The 27,978-nt window shown below is 50.2% G+C and overlaps 1 protein-coding gene across 5 annotated transcripts; it reads right to left on the reverse strand.

Moving 5' to 3' along the window:
• Positions 1-128: 128 nt before the first annotated feature.
• Positions 129-27,964, reverse strand: FAM222B (family with sequence similarity 222 member B). Of its 5 annotated transcripts, XM_072353718.1 has the most exons (4): positions 27,836-27,921; positions 11,667-11,933; positions 8,923-9,050; positions 640-3,974 (listed from the first exon to the last, which is right to left on the reverse strand). In XM_072353718.1, exons 3-4 carry the CDS (start codon positions 9,002-9,004, stop codon positions 2,389-2,391), a joined length of 1,668 nt encoding a protein of 555 aa, XP_072209819.1. In that variant the 5' UTR covers positions 9,005-9,050; positions 11,667-11,933; positions 27,836-27,921; the 3' UTR covers positions 640-2,388. The 5 variants fall into 5 exon arrangements, 4 of the variants coding, with proteins under 4 accessions (XP_072209819.1, XP_072209817.1, XP_072209821.1 ...); XR_011905621.1 differs by lacking the exons at positions 8,923-9,050; positions 11,667-11,933 and adding an exon at positions 129-250 and having other exon boundaries at positions 1,027-3,974; positions 27,836-27,950; XM_072353716.1 differs by lacking the exon at positions 11,667-11,933 and having other exon boundaries at positions 27,836-27,964.
• Between the last annotated feature and the right edge of the window lie 14 nt (positions 27,965-27,978).

The raw sequence follows: 27,978 nt of genomic DNA on the forward strand, positions 1-27,978 counted from the left end.
CTGCTCCCAGCCGTCCATAGCAGTCGGTACCGGAGCCCGGTGCGCCCCCCCCCATCGGTGCGGTTCTCCCCGCCGTTCTGTGCCACCCCCGGAGCTCCTCGGAAGGATAAAACGGAGACAGAAGCGCTTTCCAAGGCCTTTATTCAAAGCTCTCCCCGGGACCTTCCCACGGCGTTCGGTTCTGTTCGGCTTTAGATCAGGTCGGTGCCCATCCAACCCCCATGGGATTCACGGCTTGGACCCAAAGCGCCTGGAAACGAGGTTCCATCAATGGAACGAGGTTCCATCCATGAGGTGAAGCGCCCCGGTCCTTGGAGCCATCGTTCTGCTCCCCCTTCGTGTCCTCACGCGTTCAATCCCATCACAATGGCTGATTTCCCCCCCTTTGCTGCCCACCTGCTGCCCTCAGCCCCCTTTATGGGTCCCCCCCCCAGCCCCCAACGCTCTGGGTTCCACCCCCCCCTTCTATTCCCAGGCCCAGCACAGCGCTGGGTGGGCTGTGAGGCCCTTCAAACCCCCCTCACCTCCCTCCCACCTGGGTTCAAACAGGATCCGATTGGAGAAGCCAAGGTTTTATTGAGTGGATTCATCCCGACCTCGGCTGTTCATTGAAACACGAAAAGCCTCATCAAACCTCAGTTCTTTCACAGATGTATATTTGTTTTTTTTTCTTTTTTTAACCATTCACAAAGACTGCAGGAATACGATTAATGAACAATAAATTAGGAACTTCATCTTGGCTATCGTTTGGCATGAACACAATCAGGCAAGTTTTGTTTTACTTCCATCCCCAAAAACAGGAGGGCAACACAAAACCGACACGTCGGGTGAGCTTTGCTTTAAAGGAGCCAATGGGGGCAAGACCTGAAGGGAGGCCAGAAGTGCACCAAGGAGCTGGGAGATGCACCTCCAGCCCGGGGCTACAAGGCTCGATTCAAACCGAGCAATGCAAACCAATGGGTTTCTTTGTTATCCTAATGCTCCCCCCCCCCCTCCCCATGACCCCAGCCCCCTTTTCCAGCACACCTTTCTGAGCTGCTTCAGGTCGGTTGTATCTTGTTTGTGGTCTGGCGGTGCCCATCGGGATCCCACACGGTGCTGATGGAGGAGGGAGATGGACTTAAGGCTTCGATTCCCAAAGGGCTGTGCGGGATGCTGCCCCACACACAGCGCTACTCGGCCCCACGTTACCGGGCGACATTCATACAGCAACGCTGACCCAGCTTACAGTGTAGAGCAGGACTTTCCTTGCTTGCTTGCTTCCTTTCTGTTCTTCTTTCAGCCAGTGTATGTAGAAAGAATTGATGTGGTTTTCTATTCTCTCGTCCGCTTTTTAATTTCCAAACTTGGTGGTGATCATTACGTTCAAGTATTAGTTAAGGGAGAGGGTTTTCTGCTGGGATGCAGAGGTTTGTGGTTGGTGTCACAGCGGGGAGGTGGGAGGCACCCGGACCCCAAGAGAGAAGCATCAGAGCTGCTCAGCCCCACGGAGGATGTGGGGCTCCAGGACTCCCCACCTCCCGGCTCCTTTGGCTGCTGGATCCAGCCGTGAGCAGGGCTGGAAAACCACGCTGTGATCCTTCCATCCCTGCAGACAACCAGGCCTGAGAGCAGCCAGGGGCTCATTGCTGGTGAGCAAAGGGTGGTGCAGGGCAGGAGGCAGCACACGGGGCACCCTGGCCTGGCCTGCTGCCTTCACACCTGAGCCTGAGCAACAGCCAGAAAGCTGCTTCCTACCACAAGAAGCCTCACCACCCCCCCGAGCTGGCTCCGTGCAGGCTTCTTTCCTAATGAAACAAGCCTTTAGACAGTGCAAATGGTCAGTGTTTAATGCGTTGATGGAGCGGGGCTTTGGAGGCGTAAAGCCCCTCCTCCTTCCTGCCAAATCCTGCTGCTCTTTGGAGGAAACTGAGGTGGTGGAAATGGAAGCAGCTACACACGACCTCGATGGGCAGCAGGTGCAGCTGTGGAACCCTGCAGCATCTCACCCTGCAGCATCTCACCCTGCAGCATCTCACCCTGCAGCATCTCACCCTGCAGCATCTCACCCTGCAGCATCTCACCCTGCAGCATCTCACCCTGCAGCATCTCACTGTGGGTCCGGCACGTGCAGGAGCTGCACCATGGGGGGACATTGCAGCGAGGAAAACAGCGTCGGTGTGGAGTAGTGTCATGAGATTCTTGGAAACAAAAGGCATGTTAAATATTTGATGCATAAAGGAGAGAGAGAGAGAGAGAAAAGACGTAAGCAAAGCTTTTCAATATACAGTATGTCTTCTTCCGAGGGTTCCTATAATGATCACGCAAGTTTGCAAGTTAAAAACGCCTTGCTTTCTTCGTTAAAATTAAGACTAAACCTCTAATTCTGTCTGTGAAAGTGACTGCAGCCTATCTATACCCTGGGTGCTGAATATGAAGATTTCGACTATCGCTCGGTTCGGGTGCTCGGTTCATGGGAGGCCGATGGACTTTCCCCAGCACGGCCATGCTCTGATCTCTGAAGCAAGGCTGCTGGAAGTCCCCGCTTAGGTAATCCACCGTCTGCATCACGTTGTTCTGGCTGGACGGGCCGGCCCCAGCTCTGTAATGAGGTCCTCCTGCACAATCCAGCGCCGCTCCGGCCGGCTGTTGTTGTCCTCCGTGGAAAGGCATGGCCAGGTCCTGGGAGCCGGAGCTGTCGCTGTTGGGGGTGGGCAGGATGTTATTCCACATGGGCTGGAAATAGTGCCCGTTGGTGTATGGCAAGGGTCCCTGCAAGCCGTTGATTGGCGGGGAGGGCGTGGGCTTCTCCATGGGGGGCTTCAAGCCGAAGGACTGGCCCATGCACAGTTCTTGAGGGTAGCTGGAGGTTTTGCCGGGGAAACTCTGCCCTGCCATCTCTCTGGGAGCGTGCTTCCCTGCCAGCGCGCCGTGCCCGGCAGCGTCCCCACACATCTGCTGCAGATGAGCGAGCTGGTGCTGGTTCCACGCCACAGACTTGATTTCGTTCTGGTAGGCGGGCGGCACCCTGTTCATGTTCACCATGGGCACGTTAACGGAGGCAGAAGGAATAGCAGCAGCGGCGTGATCCACAGGGTTCACTACACAGGAAGGCATGGGCGTAGGGACGTTGTGAGTAGAGACCCTGGTACTTGCATTGATAAGCAGGTTACGACTTATGGGGCTGGGGTTCGCGATCTGTCCCTCACAGACTGAGGTAGTGCTAATGCCAGCTCTGGCCTGGCAGAACTGGTTAATCTGGTGCACGATGCTGCTCAGGTCCGGTGGCTGGTTCTGCTGCAGGGTGGCAGCCATAGAGAGGGGAATGGTTGAGGTAGACACGGTCACATTCGGCGGCGCGTCCGCATCCGGCATCTTTCTGCTCCCATGTAAACCCGGCTGCAGCAAAGGGTTCGGGGGGGGCTGCAGCGCCTGCTGTGCCATGGTCTGAGGATGCTGCAAGCCCTGCGCCTGCTGCATGGTCTGAGGGTGCGGCAGCGCCTGCGGGATCCCCTGAGGGTGCGGTAAGCTTTGCGGCTGCGGAATACCCTGAGGGTGCTGCAAAGTCTGTGGCTGCGGGATGCTCTGGGGGTGCGGCAAAGTCTGTGCATGCTGGAGAGCCTGCTGGCGAGCAAGCGCCTGGGGGTGGGTTAAAGTGCTCGGTGCAACGTACGGGGTGGAGGGGGGATTCATCATCGCTTCCGGCAGCAGGCGTGTGCGCGTCCCGTCAAAGTCCTTGAGAATTCCTTTCGCTGGAGACTTGACGATGGCCAGGAGGCCGGTTTTCGTGGTGGCCTGAGATGGGTAAGGACTGTACCTCTGGCCCGAAGTATCGAGTCCGTTCACAGTACGGCGTATGTGTTTCCGCTGGGGAACCTTGACACTGTTTGGAAAGATTTTGATCGTCAGGGGATTGTTGGCGACCTTCTTAGCATAGGCATCCAATTCTGCTGGGGTAGGATACTGTGCAGATCTCATTTTCTGTGTAGTGTCCCCTGCGGAGAAAGGAAAGACGTCAATCCCCAACGTGGGGAGCACGGGATCAACCGCAGGGCACGACGGTCAGGTGGCGAGGGGAGAAATGCTGTGGGGAGCCAGGAGGAGAGAGCTGCATCTCCCCACCACCAGCAGCAACCTCATTCCCTTTGGTACCTGGAGACCAACCGACACAGCCCCAGTTCAACAGCAGGCAACATCTGCCCAATGGAGCACAGCCAGGCCGTGATCAGTGTGTTTCTGGCCAGACCAACCCAGCGACAGGCCAGGAACACCACACCGACCATCGTTTGTCTATCTCTTCTTAATATAAAGCCACCCTTCCACCCCTCTTCAAGCCATTCGCCACATCTACAGCGTGTCATTCAGGGATCAGAAAGCAGCGAATGAAACGCTCTGAGGTGGGAGCTGCACAAAGCACTTCAGCTCAAACCTCCATTTAAGCCCGAGCTCTTTTCTAGCTGCTGCCATCCGAAAGCACTCAGTGCCTTTCTGTCCATGAGGATCCTTGTCAATCCCAGTTCAGCACATGGAAGGCAGCTACACACACATTCCTTGATGGTTATTTCTTCAGCTGAATGCTCAGTGTGGCACCTTGCTAAGGCAGCATTCCACTACCAAACAGAGTACCTTAAAAGATAAAAGTCACGCCAAAGATGCTGGAGACAGAGGTGTGGTTTCATGGCTGTGCTCCACCAGGTACCTACCTTGCCTACAAGCCCCACGTACTTTTAGGAAGAACTTCACAGGTGCAGGGAAACAGACGTGGCCTCTCCTGTAATCTCATTCTGAGTAGAGCTGGGCCGTATCCCAACCACAGCCCTACCAGATTACTGCTTCAGAAGTGATTTTGTAACCTTCAAATAACCCTTCACAGCTTCCACAATCCCACTTTGCTTTTGCTTTGCCCCCCCCTCCCCACCTCACAAACGTTTCACTGGTACAAAAACCACCCACCCCTTTTTGCTCAGCTTCCCAGCATCCCCACACCACCTACTGCTCCTCCAGAGAGGATGGCAGCCCCACAGCCAGCCCTGACCCACAGCGATGGGAGTGCTCCATGCTCCCTTTTGTACATCCACCTCTGATTCTTCTAAGCAATCTGCCTGCAAAAGGCCCCTGAATGTGGCTGCAGTCTGAGCAGGGGGGGGGGGGGGGTTCAGTGCTGCTCAGAGAGCGCTCACTTTCAGAAGTAAGGAACAGTAAAACAGGATGGGTAGCAAAAGAAAGGATAATTACAGACATACCTCTTGTGCAAGGAGCAGCTCGGCAAGCAGGCTGCCTCGCATCCCCAGCACAGCGTGTCCCACACCGCCATGCAAGCCCCTGCTTTCCATGTGCTGTCCAAACACTGGCACACATCACTCTTCTTCTTTATCAAAAGCAAGGCTTGTTTGATATCAACCTGAACATCCTCTCTGCTCCCATCCCCAGATCTGCTGCTGCAGGCAGGTGGCTTCTGTCTGCCCTTTTGAGGGAGCTGCTCTGTTCTGAGTGGAGCCTCTGCATGGAGCTTATCAGAAGCCGAGGCCTTCACAAACTCCCTGTTATTTTTAGCCTTGTCCCAAACTCATCAAGCTCTGCTCCTCCCCATGGGATGACCCCATGCAGCACACCATGAATCAGAGAAGAGCCATTAACAACAGACCGAGGAACCCACACCTGTACAGTCATGGCTATTTTCACATAGAGCTTTCACTTGCAGATGAAAAATCAATTTGGTACTTCAGGACACTTTTCTCATCAAGATCTCCTGGCCTGGATTGGACTTCTGTAGGCACACAGCAAACAAGGTGTGAATGTTAATGGAGAATGGATGCGTTCAGTATTCCCTTACTCGGGCACCCACCTTTCCATCATGCAGGAGTTGCACAGGAACCTTTCATAAAGCAGCTAATGTGTTTTTCTCTGCATCTCTGGATTACAGCACACCTGCAAGTCAGCATCTGGATGGATTCCTTCCTCTCAAGGCTGAAAAGCACCCCTCAAGCAAACTTCAGTAACTCATCAAGTCTGCTACACTATCAAATAGGAAAACACCTTTGAAATCCCTTGGACACGATCTTCTGAAACACAGCACCCCTTCATGCAGACCTAACCTGGAACCTGCTCAGATCTGACCAAAATGATGCATTTCTGAGGGTCCCAGCACCGTGTGCTGCTGGTAGCTCCACAGGCAAGATCTGATGGCTGGATAAAAGGTGTTGTGAGAAGGGAGAAAAGAATTATGAGGTGACTGAGAGCCTGAATATCTGAAACAAGCACCCTACCAACCAGCAAAGAACAAGGCCTGGCAACTAAGTGAACAAAAAACCAGCTAGAATAGACTAACAAAATGCTGATACTAAAAAGAATGCATACATCAATGGTGGGCACGTGCAAGAAGTCCGTATCGGTCCTTACGGCAACGAGAAGGGTGGCAAATGAACAAGTTCCATCAAGGAAACAGTGGGACGAGCTGCACGGTTACCTTCAGCTAAACACAGGGCAGAAGCCTTTTGTTGTAACGCAGTGATGTCGTGCTTACTGCAGGGTAGAGCTGTGCATACGAGCAATTACCCCCAGAAAGCAGCAAGCTGTGAGATCGCAGTCCCAGCAGCATGGCAGCACATGGTTCCTCGGCTCCACGCTCCCCACATTGCTGCTATTTCTGTCACAGGAGGAGACACGTTTCTCTGCCTCACCTCAGCACCAATGCAACATCTTCTAAGTGCCTCTCACACTTAAAACCCACAGCTTCTAAAATTGCCCACGGTTAATTTTTCATTAAGTAAAGAACAAAAGGGCCTTCAAGATTCTTACCCTAAGGAGAGCATCTGCACCAGGACAGCGAAAAACAGCTGTGCCGCACTCTGCTTGAGTCTCAACTGCAGCATCTCCTCTCCAGGCTCTACAGAAAGAGCTCTGAGGGAGGATAGGGTTTGGCTGCTGACGTGCCTTCAGCCTCAGCCTGCTCCTCTCTCTCCTCTCCCTTTCACCTTGACTTTGTGCCACACCACACATCTCCCTTGTGTGCCCCAGAGGAGGACAAATGTCAGGGGGGAACTCCTGTGACGCTGCAGAATCCAAAGGGAAATACTGAGTCCTGCGGTCAGTTAAGACAGGAATGAAGAGGTGCCCATATGAATTGACGGAGCAGCTTCATGAGAAACGCTGCTTATAAGAAGGAAAAAAAAGGAAGGTAAAAAAAAGGAAGGTAATTGAGCTGATGTGGATTTTTTAAGCGTGAATCAAAAGCCTGATCCAGGAAATGACACTTAGAAATTATGAATACAAACATGGCAGATCTGAGTAAAGGTCACCAGGTGGAGTTCTGGGCCTTTGAGCAAAGCAACAGCACCATTATTAAAGGCCCATTCCACCCCCCATCAAAAGTCACAAGTCACCGTTCATTAAAAATACTCATTAACTCAGCTTTCCTCTGGCCAGGGGCTAGACTAGTTGTGCATACACAGTATGCAGAGAACTGCACCAATTAATCTTGCACACATCTGCAGCAGGGGCGAGCAAGGTCTGCATGAGCAGTTTTGTTTCCATATAAATCAGAACAAAGTGGGAAGAGAAGAGCATTACTCCAGCCTGCCAGCTACCTCCGTCCTCAATTCCCTTCCCCGCTGTGCCCTGAGCCCTTCACCCAGCACTGCTTTCAGCATGGGGGTAACTCACCCCTGGGAACAGCCACCAGGTTCGCACGCTGCCTTGCAAGATGTGTAATTAGCAAGTGCCTAATGGTGCTACCCTCACGCAGCCTGCGCAATTTGCTCTCAGGACTGAGTGTTCCAAGTCACCAAAGCCTCACGTAACGCATGGACCCGGGCACAGACCTCGCCACATCAGCCTACCTTCTGAATACGCCTTGTTTGCTCAGCAAAACTCAAACTGGCAACGAGAAGGGAAAGGCAGGGCCAGCCCAGCTCCACGCTGCCTGATGAAGTCCTTCAGCGGGGAAAGGTTTTGACTACAGCCACAAGTGTCACTGCAATTAGTGAGCCCGCGGAGTGCACGTGTGTACGTGAGCGATGCCGTTCGCTGCTGGCAGGAGCGGTACCTTGAGAATGTCATCCTTAATTGCAAAATTAGCTTACCTATTTTCAGTAGCACGGCAAATCTCACCACGTTAACAATTTAGCTATAACTGGAGTGTTCATTACTTGGTTTTCAAGAGCAACGAGTCCAAGAGCAAAGTGAGGGCGCTGAGATCTCCCAGCGCACATTTCGAATACAGCCCTATGAACCATGAACACAGACCTACTGTGAAATGCCTGCTATCTCTGCTACTTCAGCTGAACAACCACAATGCAGGTTCAGCAAGAGAGAGAGACAGAGTCAGATTTAAAGTAGCTCTAGCCAATAAACTTGTATTCCTAATGCGAGTTCTTCTGAATGTACAGGCTCCGCTATCAAACAAAGGCTGCAGTTATTGCATGAGTTATCACAGTACTCTGCAGACGTATTTTCAGAGCACCAGAGACATCAGAAAGAAGAAGGAAACTTTGAACTTTAGGAATTTGGGTGAGATGGCCAATATTTGCAGCCTGTGCCCCGGGTATGTAGAACAGAGCTGACCTCCAAAGGTTTGCTTTTAGTGGTGCCATTCGATGAATGGAAACGAAAAAGGAGTGGGGAACAGGAGTTGTGCTAAGCAGCAAGTCAAGCAGCACACTTCTAGCACAACATGTTTTCAGCAGAGGCAAGAATCTCACAGACACCATGCCAGCATTTTGTCTTGCTATGGTTAAAATTAACCTTTGTCAAGCCTTGCTGCACACACGTGAGCCTCCATAGCGATTTCTCATGGCTGTTACTGATGGGTGCCCTGAAGGCAGAACTGAACTCAGTCTCTAGCATTAAATAGCTTTTCCGCTGTACCCTAAATGTTGGGTTTCACAGCTGTCCCAGAGCCAGATTTAACAGTTAACCACATCCTGCAGACAAAACGTCACTCACATTTCTGAAGTCCAGTGTTCATCTGCGTGTAAGAAAGAAGCTGAAAGGAGAGGTCACCTGGTCCTGGCAGACAGGCCAGCATGGCAGACAGGCACTAACACAACATGGGCCATTCACTCCTCTGCACACTGCAACAACAGAGAGACAATTCAAAGTTATAATACAAGGAGGAACACAGAAAAGAAAGGCAGAGAGCCACTGCTGCGTGAAGGCCTGACCAAGCACAGATGCACGTCACCTCCGCATCTGGGGACAGCAATGAGAAGTGGGTTAGAACTAAAATATCTCTGTTCAAACTCAAATGCCTTGATTAAATCTCAAATACCTGCCTCGCTCTCCTCTGCCGTCTGGCACATGGGGTAACCCATAAGTCTGCCCTTGGATTTCGAAGCTGGTTGTTCCAGGTGCTAAGGAAGCCACCACGGGGAGCAGGGAGCTGCTGCCATCCGTAGCTCAGCACACCTGGCACCAAACCTCAGACCAAAGCACCCAAACTCCTGAGATATCACCACACAGCAACGCTCCCACTGTGGGCGTACAAACAAAGCCAGGCTGGGCTCCAAGTCTCCAAGTGAGATATCAGCTGCCTTCTCCTTGCCCTGATCTCCCCAAGTATCAGTGCTGCTGCACGCAGAGACACAGGTCACCATGTGAGAAACACACCTGCACCAGCAAGCTGCTCCTGCAGACATATCATCATATATCCCATGCCAAAGGTTCAGAAAGGATTGAGGTGGCAATAATGTTTTCAAAGGAAATATCTGCCTTTAAAAATATAATAAATCACTGTAAAGTGGAAGCATAAATTCATTCTCCGAGCCCGATTTGCAATAAGCAAATTGATGCCATCTAGGTCACTGCTGAGCATTAAGAAAAGGAATTCAGATTTGCACAGAAGTGCTGACCACACTCCATCACTGAATCCCGTCTTATAATTACAACCGTGCTCCAATTTTTGTTCTCTATTAATAACTTTTCAAAGCTGCTATCTCAGTAGCTGACAACAAATGCATTTGAAAAGCTATGAACCAAAGGGGGGGGGGGGAGTCCCCATCCCTGGAGGCATCCCAGAGCTGTGGGGATGTGGCACTGAGGGCCATGTGGGCACGGTGGGGACTGGGGACCTGGGAGCTCTTTTCCAACCTGACTGTGTGATTCCATGTTCTGCTCCAGGCAGTCCAGGGTATCCTGCAAAGAGAGACTTGGGGTTCATGGGTGGCAGAGAAGCCCTCTGCAGAGGGCAGACACGCAGCCTCACCAACAGTACTGCCCTTCTGCACCAAAAAACATATAGAATTTACTGGCTGGTATTCAAAGTTCCATCCTGCCTCTGCCAGATCCCACGCCAGGAGGGACCCTTCAAAAGGCAGAATAAAGCCTAGGTGTAAAGCAACTCGGCGCTAGTAGGAAACGTCTCATACACTAACACAGTCTTATCGTTCTATAAACAGACCCCGCACGCACAGCTGCTGCCAAGTTTTTACACACAGGAGTGTCTGAGGCTCTCAAGAGGCCTTACAGAATAAGCACACCAAGGAAACACTCCCCACAGCCCACCCCCAGCCAGTGAAAGATGGGAAACCGGGCTGGTTGAGACGAAAGCAAGCTGGCAAAGCCTAAAGTTGGATTCATGAAAGTAAACACGCGGGGTTGAAATTCCAAGATTAACTGCGGGCTTGTTCACCAAGCTGGGGGTGGCAGGAACAACAGCAGCTCCCCACACAAAAGGAAAGCTCCAAGCTGCTCCACATTTCCAGCACCACGAGGTCCCGTGAGCAGGGAGAAGCTGCCCAGTGCTTGTGGCCAACCGCTCCGCTCTGCTGCTCCTCCTCACTCACCAGGCGGCTGCGTGGGATTCCATCGCTGCTGCTGGGGTTGGTGGCAAACCCTGAATGTGGGCTGCACAGCCCGAGGTCAGCGCGTATAAATACTGCAAGCAAACCCCAAAAAACAAAGGCGGGTTGTAAGGTTTCTTTAGTACAAATGTTTGCAGCGGCTTGCCAGGAAACACAAGTGAATCCAGGGCAACCTTTATGCTCCAGGGGAACCTCAGTGTCTCATTTACCCCCAGCAGGCTGCTCGAGACCAAAGAGACTCATTCCTTCTCCCTCTCTCTCCCAAAGTAACCTAAATACAAAGGGCTTACAAACTGGTTCACACCAAGCTGAAGCCCCCCGACAGCAGCTGCCCCCTGCATGCTTAGTGCAGTGTGTGCCCACTTGGGGCTGCAGGAGAGCCAGCCAGAATCTCACCTGGAGCGCAACGAACAAACCACAGCAGCTGGCAGCTCATCCTCTTAATGCTTCAGAAATGGAAAACTGCAAAATAACGTGCGGAGAGGCACTCTGTAATGGTAAGCAATCACAGCAGCATCGGTGTATTTAGGGATAGAGAAATAGGAAGTCTGAACAACGGGAGCAGCGCGGTGCTCCATCAGCATCCAGCAATACCAGACCTCCTGGTTCTCTGTGCTCGGGTGGATGGACTTTTTGCAGAGCCCTGCAACAGTTTCAATCAGAATCAATTTCTGCTCCTTGCAGTTTAATTAACTATGATTTTGCTCATAAAGCGTTTCGCCTTTGGGGCTGACCCCGCATTTATAACTTTACTCAGGCAGCAAAATCCAACGCTTTGGAGGGGGAGAGCGGGGAGGATTGACACGCACGTGCTCTGCTCACAGGGCAAGGAGGAAAATGAAGAAGCCTTGGGGCATCAGCACAGCGCTCACAGCACACTCCTCATACCTAAAGACCGCCACCAAAGGCTTCCAGGTGAGCCATCTGTGCAGGATGAAGTGCAGGAAGAAAGGCAACATCAGTTCCATCAGACCCACTGCTGGGTGAAGCTGCACAGCTCAAGGTTACGATCCCTGACTCTGAAGAGCTGTCCTTAGGTTGGTCCCAGCAGATTATTTTAAACCACGGTGTAACACATTTGCTGAGAGCAGAACAGTTGGCTTTAATTGTACGATGGGTTTTTACACAGCTTCTGACCTTTCATCTAATTGAGGCCTAAAGAAGACAAAAAAAGAGGAAAAGCTCGACGTCACTGCAGTTATTAAAATCCATCAAGCTCAGACTTTAGCCCTGGGATAACCACAGCCAAAAAATTGACTTGCAAGTAATTATCACTGCTATCTGCAATAAAAGTTAATTGGACATAATTGAACTAAAGCCCTAATCTGAATGAAGCTGTTGCTGGCAAGAAGCCTGCTCCTGCCTGCACTTTGCAAATGAAACTGCTAGCAGTATAACAGCCCAATCACAGCACGATTCCACACGCTGCTCGTTAGCTGGGCTGATACAGCACGGCTGTCCCCAGCCAAGAACTGAGCTGCTGCCCATGTCCAGGTCATGCTGGTGGCTGGGGAAGCGAGGCCCGAGTCTTAACTCCTGCTGCTTCATCTGCTTGTGTTTGGCATTTCTGTTACCCAACAGACCGGAAAGCAGCAGTCATCCCCCCCTGCACTGCTTCAGAACTTCCTTCCAATTGTAATTATTAACACGCTGTCCTGCACCAAAGCAGAGCGAAGCACTTCACACACGTGACTAAAGCCACACGAGTGCGCTGAAACAGGCAAAAATTGCTCACTGTTCGTTCTGCAGAGGCTTAAGGGGGTTTTGGACCAGATTTATGTTCCGAGAACGGTCTCATGATGATGGAGCTGGCCTATGACAGGGCAGACAGAGGATGTATCTGGCTCACCATGGGTTCCTGACGTCACTTTGGATGAAGCATTTAATCACCCCACGCCACGCTTGCTCCCTTCTAAATGGACAGCGTGACGGTTTCCTACCACTGAAGAACACTACGGAGATAAATTCAACTGCAGAACATTCAATACCACCTTGACGCCTCGCATTACATTTACAAGGTCAAAATATGGGGAGGAACTGGAATCAGACCACGCTGCACTCCCCCACTCCATTTACTCACCGCCGCTGCGCTTCCTTCTCATTTGTCAAAGCAGAATTTCAGCTCGAGAAAGCTGGAACAGAGAACTAGTGATATAAATTCCCTTTCATGACCCAAATCGGTGGCTTATTTTACTTTACTCAAAGCCTATCACCTCTTTTTAAGCCTATTTTTAGATTTAACTCCCTCTTTTGCAATGTGGAGGGAGCTGATAGACAAGGCAGCCAGGAGGAGGTCCTGCCAGGTGTGGCAGCTCTCTTCGAAGGGCAAGAGAGATGCAGAAAAGACAAGCTGGGACATCTGCAGTGCCTGGCCACGGCTTCAAAGGAGCATTTCTGGCAGTGCTTGAAACACATACACTCGTGGTCAGTTGTGAGACAGAGGGAGATGACTTACACTATGGGATCTTAAGCAAGAAAAGGAAAATCAGCCTGCCCGTATTCCAAGCGATTTGAATGAGACTGAATTTGTCTCCTCTGAGTTTTTACTGCGCTGAAGCACTCTGACCTTTAATTAATTTTCCTTTGCCTTTTATATGGTAACTTCCAACTCTGAGGTTTTCGGCGCTGTATTGGTGGGTAATGGGGATGCAGAAACAGTCTGGGATGTATTTTAGTTCTGTTTCACAGCGCATAAATCTGCATCGAGGAGAGAAAGGATGCGACAGTCAAACTGCAGCAGGTAACACTGGAGTTGGGTACATACAGCACCACTGCTGGAACCACGGCGTGCCCAGATGTTGGGCTTGGGTTTGTGTTTTCAAAACGCCAATGATTCTGCCAGTCCCTGTAACTGCCACAGGAGACAGCACTGATTTCAGCGGGCAATGGAGAGGAGCCAACAAACATTCCTTCCTCAAAAGCACCCATTATCCTCAGGGCAAACTACAGCCACCTTCTTCCTACATGCCTGATTAACATCTATAATGTCACAGCAGCGTGCTAAAATGGAGGCAGGCTCAGCAAAACGAGAGCACACACTTTTATTTGAACACGGTGGCATTAAGGTTAGCTAGGATGATGTGAATACAAAGCAAACCTGGAGCAGCCCAGCAATACCCAGCAATGAGGCTCTGCTCCCACCAACAGCCCTTCTCTGTTCTCATGCACAGCTTCCTTCTGCCCTCAGTTGATAAGAAACCCTACTGAGCACAGATCCCCTTCCCAGAGCAGGGTGTACAGCTGGAACCTCAGCACCAGCATGTGTGTGCTGCTCTCCTGTGCATTCAGGAGGCTGGAAGCAAGGTGAGGTCTTGGTTCTGCAGCTCACTGCCCCACCAAGGAGCTGCATGGGCTGCGTGCTCGTTGCACACTCAGCTGTAGCATCTCCTGCCCTGCACTGCTTTGCAGAGGAGCAGAAAGCTTTACTGAGTGCCTGGGAGAAGGGGGAAGGAACACAAAATACTTCCCTCTCTGGTGCCTGGATCACCTCCACTGTTATCTTCTCTCATTCCACACTTCCCCTACAAGAGCCCAGGACTTAAGTCTTAATCGTGACTTACAGAAATCCTTATGGCTGCACGTGACAGAAGAATGACAGTTTTCCCTTCTAAAATATCATTAGAAGTTAGAGATTATGACAGTACCCCGAGCAGGAAAGTGGCTGCCTTCCTTTATTACAAGCTGATTATTTAAAAAAAATACTTTATCAGAGCCAACTTTGAACATATTTTGCCTATCTGCAGCACACGAACCACAAACCAGATGTGTTAGAGACTGAAAGATGTGCTTCAACTCCCGTTTTAAAAATAGATTCCCTTGAAAATGAGAAAATATTTGCAAATAAGATAAGGCAGGATGAACATGCAAAGCAAGGAGCAGAGCTCTCATGCTGAGACAAGGAGTGACTCAGCCAGAGCCGGGTGTCACGGTGCTGGATGAACACATGGGGTCTGTGCTCAGTCTGTGCTGGCTGTGCATGTGTCCCTCAGTGGGACACTGAGGTTCTCGCTGGACCCCAACAAAGCAGCTTGGAGCTGTAGCTGTTCTTCATACCCAGGCCACTGCTTTTCCAACCTCAGAGTAACCAAGCTAGTCAAGGAGCTCTAGAAAGTAAACTTTTCAACCTTCAATCAGCTGCATTAGTACTGTTTATAACTGTATGATTGATAAATGCTCTACAGAAGCTGTAATTAATGCATTTTGCTCTTGGAACACATACTGAACCCCTTGGCACTCGATGTTTAACGAAAAGCAATTTATCAGCTTGCTTTGAATAGCTGAATCTGACTCCTTAACGTAGAGAGCTTTGCTTCAAGTGCTGAAAAAGCCAACGTATATCCCAAACCTACAAACGCTGTCAGACACAACTTGGATTTTGACAAGGATGACAATGACCAGAATGCTCATCCTGCTTAGAAAGAAGTATTTTAGGACAATCCTCACCCCAGCACTAGGTCTGCAGATGTGCTGCTCCAGCACGGAGGTAACAAGCGTGTTTTTAGGACACTGGACCAAGTTTGTGGCCAAACAGCACCGACACAGGTGGAGAAGTGGAAGCTCAGCGACTACCAGCCTGGACATGAGTACAGCTGCATACAAAGCAAGCAAAAAGAAAGTGCTTATGGAGTGTTTGAATGCTAATTTCTCAAATGGAGAGTTGCTTTGTGTATTTGACATATGCAAAAGAAAAGGAAAAAAAAAGCCAACCCAGCATTTAGAAGGAAAGGCTTGACATCACAGAATGCGATGTTGGTATTAACTGCTGGGGGGATTAGCCAGCCTTCAAAGCCTGAAATTTCAACTCACATTTCTGGAAGCACAGGCTCCAAATATCCAATACAGAAGTTGGTCTGCACTCCATATGGTAGGCTGAATGTCAGGATTACATATTTCCACCGCACGTGTACGTCTGCTTCTTGTTCCTGCAGCGTCCTGCCCTCTTCCATTTGTCTTTTGATTCAGATAAAAGCCAACGCAGATCCTAACCGCTGATATGGAGAAAGGTGCAAGACACAGTGTGCCTTTGGATGAAGGAAGAAAAGGACTTGGGTCCAGACTGCTAGAGCATGTCAAGAGATTGTCTTTGAAACTACAAAACCAGAAATGAAAGCGCTGCTTTTGTATTTGATTCGATCAAAGCGACTGGGGGCAGGGGGAAAAGAAATCACATCCTACAGATGCAGGCTAAATTTTAACTACTTCGCACATAATGTGGGACCAGCTGATCCCATACAGGCCTAAAGAAAGAGAGAAAACAAAGAGGTAAAGTCACTCTAGCTCTGAATGTGCTCTTTCCAGAGATCGCTGCTTCAGGGTCTGCCAAAGAGCAACAGGAACCCATTTCAAAGCAAGAAAGACACAGGAAGCATGTACCCAGCCAAGGGCACACATTGTGAGTCTCCAGCAAAGAGCAGAGCAGAAAGCTCCTGGCAAATCAGAGGAAACACACTCAGAATGTAACGGCTGCTTGGGTACATAACCTGTTACTCCCTCTGTGACTCTGCACCCAGATCTGACAGTGAGACAGCAGCAGTGAGTGAGAAGCCTCTGGAGAAGGGCTTTGTGCTACTCGGGGACAAGGAGGGGATTCTGCCCAGAGCAGCTGCTCTGATCCATGCTCAGCACAGGGGGACGAGGCTTTGCAAAGCACAACTGCAGGTTGCAGCCCTGCAGGTCCCAAACAGCAGAGAATAAACAGATACCTGTGGCTGCCAGGCTTCCTGACAGAAAGGGTTACAAATACCTGCTGGGTCAGCTGTGTGCATGGGGAAACTTCTAATTGTAGTAGGTGAACCATCTCCTCTCAGCTAGAATGATGGAGCTCTTTGCCCTTTGCTAAAAATGAAGCAGAAATCATTTGAACGGATGACAACAACTGCACACAGGAGATCAGAAAGCTCTCCAGATGTTGATTTGGAATGAAATTCAGAAGTCAGTATAAACCAGATTTTAAACATAGAATAATCCTTACCATAATTTGCATGAGAAAATCAGGGAAAAGGTTCCACTCCCCACCCCCCCTCCAAACTCTGAAACCCTTCAGGGAGGTGTGGGGTTAAAAAGGAAATCCTGATGAGAAGGACAAGAACCGGAGACAGCAAAACAGGACCAGGATCTGCTCCTAGAATCTTCAGGTGACAACTGGAAGTAGGGAGAGACCTGTGCTGAAATCTGATGGTTGTGGAGCACATTGCTCCCTTTTGTGCTGTATGTTCTGATGGATGCTCAACACGCATCCTGGGGCGCCTTATGTGAAGGAAATGTCTGACCTTTCTCACCAAGACTGATCCCAATTATGGCCTGAAAAGCATCTAAAAATCTCAGCCCTAAATCCGAAGCTTCTTCCCATCTTGCTCCTTCCTTTACTGAATGCCTCCTGATTGTGCCAAAGCAGAATATTCAGACCTCAGTCTAAATAGCCCGGGTGTTATGCTGACAGTGTCTCTGGAGAGAGAGAGAGGAAGAGAAGCGAGGACAGATTTCCAATAGCTCAGATGCTTCTCCATAAGAAAAGCTGCTACACAGCGAGAGTGATAAATAAAGAGGGAAAGTAACACACCAGAGAACTTCTACCAAGGTCACACCAGGCTGCTGAGCACTACCCATCTGCAGGGAAGATTTAGATACCCATTTAACTACGCAGATCCATTTGCTTGTTGGCAGCAATAGTCCTCATTAAACCAAACCGGTTCTAAGCATGAAAGGGAAGATGATATTAGCTAATAAATACAAAAGGAAAGCCAACAGACTTAGTCCTTTGCAGGACAACAGCCAGGCAACAGGAAGAGCACGTACATGGGTGACATGGTGTGTCCCAGCTGGACAGGAACAGGAGTGCAGCCATGCAGGGCTCTAAAAGCTATTGCTGTGCCCTTATCGAGAGTTTCAGCGGGCTGAAAAGACACGCTGGGCACAATTTCAAGCTGTAACAAAGTGATCTTATCACTTCTGTGCTGTACTTGCTACACAAGGACCTGATTCAGCAGCATGTAAAAGAAAAAACCACCACTCTTCATTTGCATGAAAAGCACTCTGATCACAGAGTCTTCTGTTCGGCAGCCCCCTCCCCATCCCCAGCTCAAGATGCACACGCTGCTGGCATTTTGCTGGCGACTAAAGGGGAATATTCTGCATATGCTCTCCACGTTTTAATGCAATCTTTTCCTAAAATTTTAACAGTATTCTCCAACAACACAAAAGCTGCACACATTCAAACAAGGCAAGCGCTGCCAAGTGCTTTCACTGGCACTTTTAGTAACTGGGCCATACAAAGGACATTTCATACCAACGCACAGCAAAACAAACAGTTCCAAAATGCCTTTGGTGCTCAACAAGTCCAGTCTTTTCCAGTCTGCCTTTACAGCGTCGTGACACACAGCACTTAAAGAGGATAGATTTGAAACTAAAGGAAGGTGCAGCCACGCAAAGAACAATGTTCTGACCGCAGCCAGATTAATCTCTGTCATGGGAAACCAATAAGAACCTCTATTTTGTTATCTGTTGATACAAAGAGACTGTTAAAGCTTAACTATGTTAGGAAACTTGCTCCTTTGGACTAAAGCACGAGCTCAACGTATAGAAGTACAGATGTAAGTCATTGGTTCTCGCCTGATTCTGAGGGAGAAAGTCCACTACTGCAGCAGCTGAAGACTGGATCCAGCAGTCCCAAGCCCTTCTCCAATCACATCGGGGTCACTGTGGCCATCCCTGGCCCCCTGCCCTATATCAGGTAATAAACACCACCTCCTATGAGCCAGAGTGCGTCACATCCCACGGTCACACCCTGAAACCACACCAGTCTCTCAGCCAACTCAGCCCCAATATATAAATACCTTCCAACCAGGCAGCAGTGCAGTCCCCATTGAGAGATGTTTCCCTTCATGATCATGCAGCACTGAAGCATTACAACGTGAGGCTGACCCAGTGCCCTCCCGTCCCTGCCAAGCATCGGTGCCGGCGCACGCGGCGTCTTGGAGCTGTGCTAAGCTGCTTTGCCAGCAATTTGTGGCCTGGTACAGTGTGAGAGCACACGGCCACAGCCCTCACAAAGAGCAGACCTGTAAACGACATCTCGAGGATTAAACTGATTGAGATGCAATTTGCCTAGCAACCATTCATTAAGCAGAGTTCAGAAACAGGCCAGCAATCTATTCCACCTCCTTATCTGAGCAGCAAACAGATAGCAGGCTCTGCTGCGTCCTCTCTCCTCCGACTCAGACAAGGTGCAAACACATCTTTCTGAAGTTTCGACTCCTGCAGCAAACAGCAGAGAACAACTGTGCCCTCCCAGCACCAGGGCTGTGCTCACCAGCACCCAGCAGCTCCACGATGACAATGCAAAGCACACGGGGAACGCAGCTGCAATTCCCATCTCCCCTGTGTTTTCTCACGTCCGGCACCAAAAGCCTGTCCTGATCTTACAGCCACCACAATTCTTCACCACGTAGCACTGCTCTGAGAGCTGGGAAAAAAAAAAACAACTCAATAAAAATCTTATTCCTCTCCTTCGTTTTCTGAAAGGAATCGATAGGCAATCCCAAAGTCCTCCATACAGCCTCCCCCCATAGAGAAGGAAAGAAAAATCACGTCCTCCCTCCCATTAAGCAGCATTTCTCTTCATCAAACAGGCGAGACAATGCCAGCGTCGCCAGCAAAAACCAAAGCAGCTATTTCAGCTCCAAGGATTGCAGTGAAAAGATTAAGCAAAATCCTGATTTTGTGTGATTGCTTCCCCGTAAGAAACATCTGACAATATCCTATTCTGCTCTGAAATGAAACAACAAAATGAGCTCGGACACATTTCATTTAAGACTATATACCTGAACGGCTTTCCTTTGGTGAACTGTTCTTCTGGGAAATCTCTGTGCCACGCAGCACGCTATTGCAATTAAATATGCAAGAAAGAAGAATTAAACTGGCAATGAATAATTAATAGCATATAATACTACTTCATAAGGAAAGTCTGGCTGAATATTCCCACAGATGAGAGGTACCTGAGCTCATGGCACATCACGGCTGCCAGCTTTACTTTTACCATGGAGCCCAAGGCACCATGATGCTGTGGCTGCTGCTGTTTGTGCCTCTTCCTCCTCCTCCTCCTCCCCTGCTGCCCACCAGGGCCCAGGGAAGCTCCAAGACAGACAAGCACTGCAATAGCTGTTGCTCTGCTCATCTGTGTTTCAGAGTTACCAGGCTTCCCAAACGCTACCCATTAAAAAGAGTACAGCAATTATCTCGCTTCCCAGTAGAGAATAAAGCAAGTGTGATGCAATGATTACTTATAAAACAATATCAGGCTGAGGTTGGGAGGAAAGAAAAACAACTGAAAAAGTTTGCAAGAGCAAAGGAACGCAGTTTACTTTCCCAGAACCTCTCTTAACAAGAGAAAGATAGCATCAGCTTGCCCAGCAGGGCTTCCTCCTTCACATTTACTGCATCCCTCCTACAACCCCACCATATCACCTTCCAGACAATATGGCAATGGAAAATATGCTTTCCTGATTAAGAGAAACCCTAAGTCCCTTTAATTATTATGGACCAAAGTCCTCATCCAATTGCTATTCAACCCCAAGCCTTTTCCACTAGACATCAGCCAGGTCAGCTCTGTGCTAACCAGCACAACACACTCGTTCCACACCTTGAGCTAGAAATCCCCAGTTCCCTAAGTTTATCCAACAACATCCTGCTGCAGAGCACTAGCTTTAGGGATGCATGTCTGAAACCCATCAGCTGGCCATGGTTAAAGGAGAGCTGGGCACTGCTATCTGCCTGCTGGAGATGACAGCCCTGCAGCCAGACATCCCCAGGGCCTGCAGGATTCAGTGCTCTTCTCCAAAGCAAACACAAATTGGGAGTCTAATCTCCACGAAAGCTGGAAATATGCTAGTTTAATATTAATTTTCTATTAAAAATTAATAGGATTAAATTAAACACGTGAGCTGGCAGGCCCCAGGAGCGCTGCCCCTCTGGCTGCCCACAGGACCAGATGCAGAGCAGGATGAAGATGGGTTGCAGCAGTGCTGTAGGACTGGAGCTGCAGGGGAGACGTTCCCTTCCCTGATCCTTGCTCTGAATGACAGTGGAGCCCCTAACAGCTCATCCTGGAGACCATGGCAGTGCACCCCCTCCCAGGATCCAGCCTTGCAGGGACTGGCACCCACCTTCACCCACCTGCAGGCACGTCCCTTTCTGACTGCCAGAATTAATCACCTCGCCAATAAGCATCCTGCAAACACCTGGAGTTTACAGGAGAGAAGTTTAACCTTCAGATCCTATTAATGTTAACAGAATGGAGAGAAAAAAAAACCAACGAACTGTGGCACAACAAAAAGGACTGTATCTGCATTTCTAATTATACAACCAAACGCGGCACGTGGTGGTATTTCCAAGCACCTTGCTGGTGATAAGACAGCAAATGGACTACAGCTTCCATTTTGAGGAGTGGCCGCGAGAGCAAACAGCACTGAGGCTGTTAGCAGTAAGGCAGGGATGTGAGAATTAAGGGAAATCAAGTGGCATACTTAAAGGACAGCAGCAAGAATGTTAATAATTAGAAGAACAAGTCACCTTAAAAATGTTAAATTTCACGATCTCTCATACTTTTAATGGCTTAGCCTACTTTTCCCAACCTAATTTGCATCATCCAAATAGGCCTCCTGCTGGGAAGCATTAAAATGGCAGCCCCCTATGGAGACAGGCTCCCTTCACCAAGCCAGTCTGAAGGGCTAATAAGTATTCCTAAAAACATTTAAAATCCATTAACGATGTTTAGTAAACATTTATTGAGAATTAGTGCCACTGCCAGAGTTGCCCTTACCACACACTGCTAGAGCATTTAATTAAGAGGTGAAGTACCCCCCAAAACACCTCAACCATCTCTAACTCCCACCTGAAACCCAAGGGTTCTCGTAACAACTGTCACCCCAAAGCACAAAGCATTCTCCATCATCAACCAGGCAATGCTCCACAGCCCTTGGAGCACCCTGCTGGAGATGGGGGGGCACAAGAACCACATAGAGCACCAAAGGGGCGACCAGCAATGCTTACAAGTGGAAGGAAGGGATGGGGCTGCTCTTGCACTGTGTTTGTGTGGGATCTGCACCCGGCCAATGCTCGACACATTTGGATGGCTGAAGGACCAATTTGCTCTAGCCTTGGCAATTAATTAAATCCCCTGAATAAAACAGGCTAGTACAATAGCAGTGGAAACCACCCTATTACTGCTGTATTGAAGATGTGGGTGCTGGTACAAAGGCACGGTGCTTTACACAAATATCTGAGCTGTGCATTATCCTTTAGGCACCATCTGCACACAACCAGGTAGGGTTTTATCTAAGCCCTGGAAACTCGAATAAATCATTTCCTCCCTATCTGTGATCCTGACAGAGACAGACGCTGCAATCTGCGAGCTGACGAGTGCAGGCTTGTCTGGTTAGCAGAAATAAAATTATATCTGCATCAATATCTGATATATTTTTAATAAAAAAATACAGCAAACCAGACCCTTAATATTGAAATAATCTCAGCCTGCGCCTCCCGTAACCCACAGGAGATATCTACAGTGTTACACTGCCAAAGCAAAGCTGGGATTGCCACTGCCATTTCAACGGGAAGAGATGCATTTTAATGGTCACACATCAGGAAAAGCAGAACCCCACAGCAGCCCAGGGCCAGGGATCCCACAGCACACCATCAGCAGATGCACCCATCCCACAGGGCAACGCAGCCACAGCTGGGATAACACACTGCCAAGGGAATGCCTCCCTGCCTCTGAAACTTACCAAAGGGCAGGAAAGAAATGGTCCACCTTCCCCCCGCCTGCTGGGTTTTATGCACTTCTGCTGGATACGTTACATCAGAATAAAACCCAACTTAATTGGCTCTTAAATAACTGAACAGCCACTTTCATTTTATTTCAGCAGCAATCAGTCATAAATCACGCCGCCCAAGCTCCAGCACGGGATGACAAGTAAATAGAGCAGAACATACCAAAGCAGAATCCAAACGCTGCGCAGCGAAAGGTGATTTTTCTTAAACCTGTGCATCACCATTTAACGGACATCACAAAGGCAGCAAGGCAGCAATATCTGGAGCTCAAACCTGTCAGCCCTGCACGCCCCTTCAGCACCAACTGATTAGCAGAGTGCAGTAAAAGAAGGATCTGTGTAAGGTGGATCCGCTGGGATTTAAGCACAGGTGCAATTTCCCCCCATGCACACTAGGTGGAAGTATGGAAAACCTTCATTTGTTCCCTTCTTGACTTCACTGGAAGTGGTTGAAGTGTATAATAGCACCTGTCAACATTGGAGGAGCCTTTTTTGTTGTCCTTCATCTGCAACTTCACTAATTGATGATCTGTAAGCAATAAGATGCCCGGAACTATTAAGCTGAGCTGTGCTGGAAATGAGTAGCAAATACGATAATAAAGGACATCAGAAATATTAACTATATCATCAGTCAGACTCATTTTAAAAACACATTCCATTTGCAGAGCATTTAAAACCCCCGGTGCTAATGGGAGCCATCAAAGCAACGGAATTTGCATTTTAGAAACATTCAGGTTATTTTCACGACGAGCAACTCTAAAAATAACACCTTGTTAAATAGAAACGAGGGACGGGAAGGTGCAAAAGGCTTCAGAAACAACAAGTTTCTAGAAAATACTGGGGGGAGCAGGAGGAGAAACGGCAGCGTGGGGTTTTGCAAAGGGATCCAAGCACGGATCAGAGCAGCAGAGCACCCAACCTACCTGGGATTGCATTACACAGGAGGCTTCTGGAATGCATGGTACAAGTGCCTCTTTCCAAAAGAATCCATTTCTAACTTTAAAAACCGACAGAAAATTTGGGATCGGAGCCACAAACAGCCAGGAAAATGCCTTGGGAAGAGCTGCCTCCCCTTCCTGCTCTGCCCTTCTCATGCATTGATTTTCCTCCACATTCATTCACAAATGCTCAGCACAGTAGTGAACGATTTAAAGTCAAAGGATGCAGGAATTACTGGCTCCAGGCAGAAGCTGAAGGCTTTCCTGCATCCGAATCAGAATGGAGGTGGGGGCCAAAAGCCAGCCAGCAAACACCCCCATTTCCTTGCCCACAATGAGGCTGAAGTGCTCACCCTTATCCCCCAAATGGCTCTTTGCTCACACAAGCACCAGGCTTTGTCTTTGCAGACCTCATTTAAACTCAAGACAGGGGAGCAGAGGGCTGACTGCAGCTGGCAGGAGCCAACTCTGCTCTGTCTCACAGTGTTTGTACAGGGGATGCAGGGCGCAGCCCCACCTGTGCACCACGGCTGCTTCCTGCTCAAAGAGGCAAAACCTGCAAAGAACAGCAATGGAATAAAAGGATGAATGAAGACAAATGACTTCTCCGGATCGAGAAATGATGCACTGAGCATGAAGGACTCCCCTCCCCACCCTACCTACAAGGGGGGAAGCGGGCCCAGCACAGGAAAGGGCAGGCTGACAGTTCTGCCATGCTGCAAGCTGACAGCAAGAAGGGGAGGACAGGATGCACCAAGGAGATAGAGGCAGGAAATGCAACAAGCCCACAGCACTCAGCACCCACTTATGCAATGCCCTGAAACACACTGTTTTTCTCTTACCCTAACGGCTGCAACTCATTTCTCTCTGTCCACCAGCTAAGATGAAGTCACAGAGAAGGCAGAGCGCGGCTCCCATCTCAGTGCTGGGCATTAAGGACAAGGAGATGGCCAAAGGGCGAGAGGCAGCACTGCAGAATACAGCCTGCAAAACCGCTCTGCACAGCATCACATCACCTATCTCCACTTGTTCTCACACACACTTCCCAAATTAGAAACAATCAGAACCTGACTGGAAACAACACGCAGCTCAGCTGCTCCACGGACTCCCCAGCACGATGCTCTCAGTGTGTGTGATGCGAAACTGCACGTTGCAAAGCTCCCCCCAGTTCGCACCCCAACGTGCACCTGTCGTACCCAGTGCCAACCCAGGCTCCATCCAACCCAAACGCATTCACAGGGTGTTATTATTATTATTATTCCTGGGACCAAACATCGCTGTTTGCTTCATCATCCCTGGCGATTTCAAACTGTTCTCCCAACACAACAAGTCCAGTGCTGGGAACACACAAACTGAGCATCGTTAGTGAGAGCAACAGGAGGACAATTAGAAACATCCATTGAGCACAGAACGAGTGGGGAGGTGTGAAGAGACAGAACGCACTGAAAAGGGCTCTGTGAGGTCTGTGAGCTGGATCAAGCACAGCCTGAAAAGGGGTCTATAGGGTCTGGATCAACCACAGCATTGCTTTTTTAATGCAGCTTCTCAGTGAGCTCCCACACGCTCCTAAGGCAATTATTTAACAGTTCCAGCCGTCTGTTCAATAAATCAAGCGAGTCAGGCTTTGGCTTTGCTCTCAATGGTGTATTTAGTAATTCCATAAATCCCCGAATGCTGGAAATTACTGAGCTTTAGAGAAACACAAAATGGACATTACTTCATCACCCATCTCCATAAATCAGTGGGTCGGGGGCTGCAGATGAGGCTGCCCGGTGCTGTGGGACACAACGTGCTCCCATTGAGCACCAATGCTGCTTTGGGGCTGTGAGGTGGGAGCAGGTTGGCAGCAGCAGCAGCCATCTCCTGCCCCATGCCCATATAGGAGCAGATCGGGGTCAAAAACAGGGGAGAACCACCTGAAAATGGAGAGCGGACAAGGCACGGTGCAAAGTGTGCTTGGAGAAAAGGGAGAAGTTCCCATCCCACATCCAGGTGTGTGATTTTACAGCTGTCTGCACTTCTGGACAACACAGATACTCCAGCTCTGCTAACAGCCCCCAGGAGCAAACGCAGATAAAATAGAGATCTATCAGAGGACAACTTGAAACAAATACAATTAAGACTTAAATCAAGGCAAATACCCAAGCTACAGAAAGCAAGGGATCAAAACCACCATCTGATTAAGCGGCATGCACTCGGTGCTATGGGCACTTAGTTATTCACTCCAGAAATCCAGAGGATGAGAGGGGATCCGCTGGGTAAGGTCACCATGTAATGTCAGCACCGAGGCAGAACTGAGCCTTAAAGGATTCCAGCACCTGCCTTTTCTTTCATCTCAGCACAAAATGAGATCTATTTCTTTACACTTCAAAAGCCACGACGCTCAACAAATAAGATGCACCTTAAGAAGGCACAGAAAAACACGCCGGCATCTTCCAGCAATCATCTCCCCCACGTCATCCATTATGTCAGATCGATCTATTTTTACTTAATTCTTGTCCCACTGATACCCACCCTTGCTCTCCAGGCCATCAGGCTGCTTAGACTTGAACTCAATATGGCTTCTTAAAATAGTTGAGAAATATCACAAGTCTTCCCCGCAGCTTCGTGCCATTTCACTTCAATGAATTCGCTTCCCAGTCAAAGCAGCTTTGCTTCTCCTCGCGTTTCTAAACCTCTTTTCAGCATCAGCCCTTTCTGCTTTCATCAATTCAAGGAGCCTCCTGCGAGGATCAGTCCTCTGTGACAGCACAATGCTGGCAGCCGGACTCACAGGAACGCTTTTCAGTCTTATTTTTAGAAGAGAAAAGAACGAAAGCCCACCGAATTTAATCCCTGATGGATTTTCCCACTGCAGCCCTTCTCCCTCCGGATCTGCGATGAGAAACCGCAAGTGCTCTTCAAGTTTTGGGTGGAAAAAACCTGCTCCGAAACGCGTGCGGTGAAAGGGAAAAGCAGCTCCTGCGTTCCTGTCTATCTCCCTACAGCCCACATAGGAGCAGCGGCAGGATTATCTCAGCCAGCTACCGAACCAAAGTTCCTACAGCACACACTGTGCAGCCCAATGGGACCCATTCTGTCACAGAGCCACTGTTGGTGCTCCGGCACTGACATCACTCGGGAACCTGAGCTCCTATACTGAGAGAGGTGCTACCAAGGAAACAGAGAGCTGCGGGTTTTGCCATCAAGACATTAACGACGGCGGTCAGAAGTTTTCCAAGCGAGCACACGTTTGTTTGTGACTTCAGTCGTGAGAAAAAAGAGCATTAAGAACACCACCAAAAACAAACGCAGTGCTCGGAACCAGCCCATGCTGGACCCCGGGTTGTGCCTGCAGTTTATCCCCAACTTGTTCCCAGTAATTACAACCAATGTCAGCGGGGTGACACGCACCCAGCAGCCCCACACAGGTGCAACCACCGCGTGTGCTGCGGCACCGCCGGCTCTCCAGCAGCAGCTCTCCGTGCCGCAAGGCCATTTTGATTCCTTTCTTTCTCCCCTCCGTGCTTTGGCACCGCCGCGTTTCCCGTTAAGGTGCTTCAGGGGGAAAAAAAAACACACACACACACAAGAATCCTCTGGCAGGAAGCAGAGCGGCCAGCAGCGCCCTAACAATGGCTGCTGCAAAACCCCGCTGCTGGCGGGCGGGCAGCGGCCGCACAAAGGGCCCAAAGGAGCCTTTCCAGCACAGCGGGGCGGCCCCACGGGGAGCAGAGGTTGGGTGGGGGGGTCGGGGGGGCACCGTGTGGGATTCGCTCCCCGTGCTGTGTGGGGCCTTCAGACAGGGACACCTGGGCCTTCCCACCCTCGCAGCCCCTCAGTCCCTCCGTGTCCCCTCAGCAGCCCCTCTGAAGTCCCAGGATCCCCTCCAGAGCCCCTGCGCTCCCCCAGGATCCCCTCAGCACCCCTTGGATCCCCTCAGCACTCCCGATACCCCGTCATGAACCCCTCAGCATCCTCTATATCCCCCCCAGGAACCCCTCAGCCCCCCCCCCGCACCCCCATTACCCTCTATTCCCCCAAAGGAGGCCCTATGAAGGCCTTCTGCTCGGCCCAGGCCGCGGCCTCCAGGCCTCACCCCCACGGCCAGGCCTCACGCCATCACCCACCACCTCGGAACCCGCGCGCGCTCTGTCGCGACCCTCCTTCTATCGCGACAGCGCCTGAGGGGCGGCGCCGGGCGGTGGGGAGATGGAGGGGGAAGGGAGGGGGGGACCCCGTGCAGGACAATGAAGGAAGGGATCGCGAGGATCGAAGGCGGGTCCCGCTCCCGCCCCGCTCTCCCCTCACTTACTCTCGGTGCCCCTGCCCGGGCCTCATGGCGCCGCCGCCGCTGTGCCCGTGCCGGCCCCGCCGCTCCCCGCCCGCCCGCTCTACGCCGTGGTGGCTGCGCCAGCCGCTGACCGCGCATGCGCGCTGCCCGCCAACGGCCCGGCC

This window comes from Excalfactoria chinensis, chromosome 19 (assembly GCF_039878825.1).
Source record: "Excalfactoria chinensis isolate bCotChi1 chromosome 19, bCotChi1.hap2, whole genome shotgun sequence".
Classification (NCBI taxonomy): Eukaryota; Metazoa; Chordata; class Aves; order Galliformes; family Phasianidae; genus Excalfactoria; species Excalfactoria chinensis.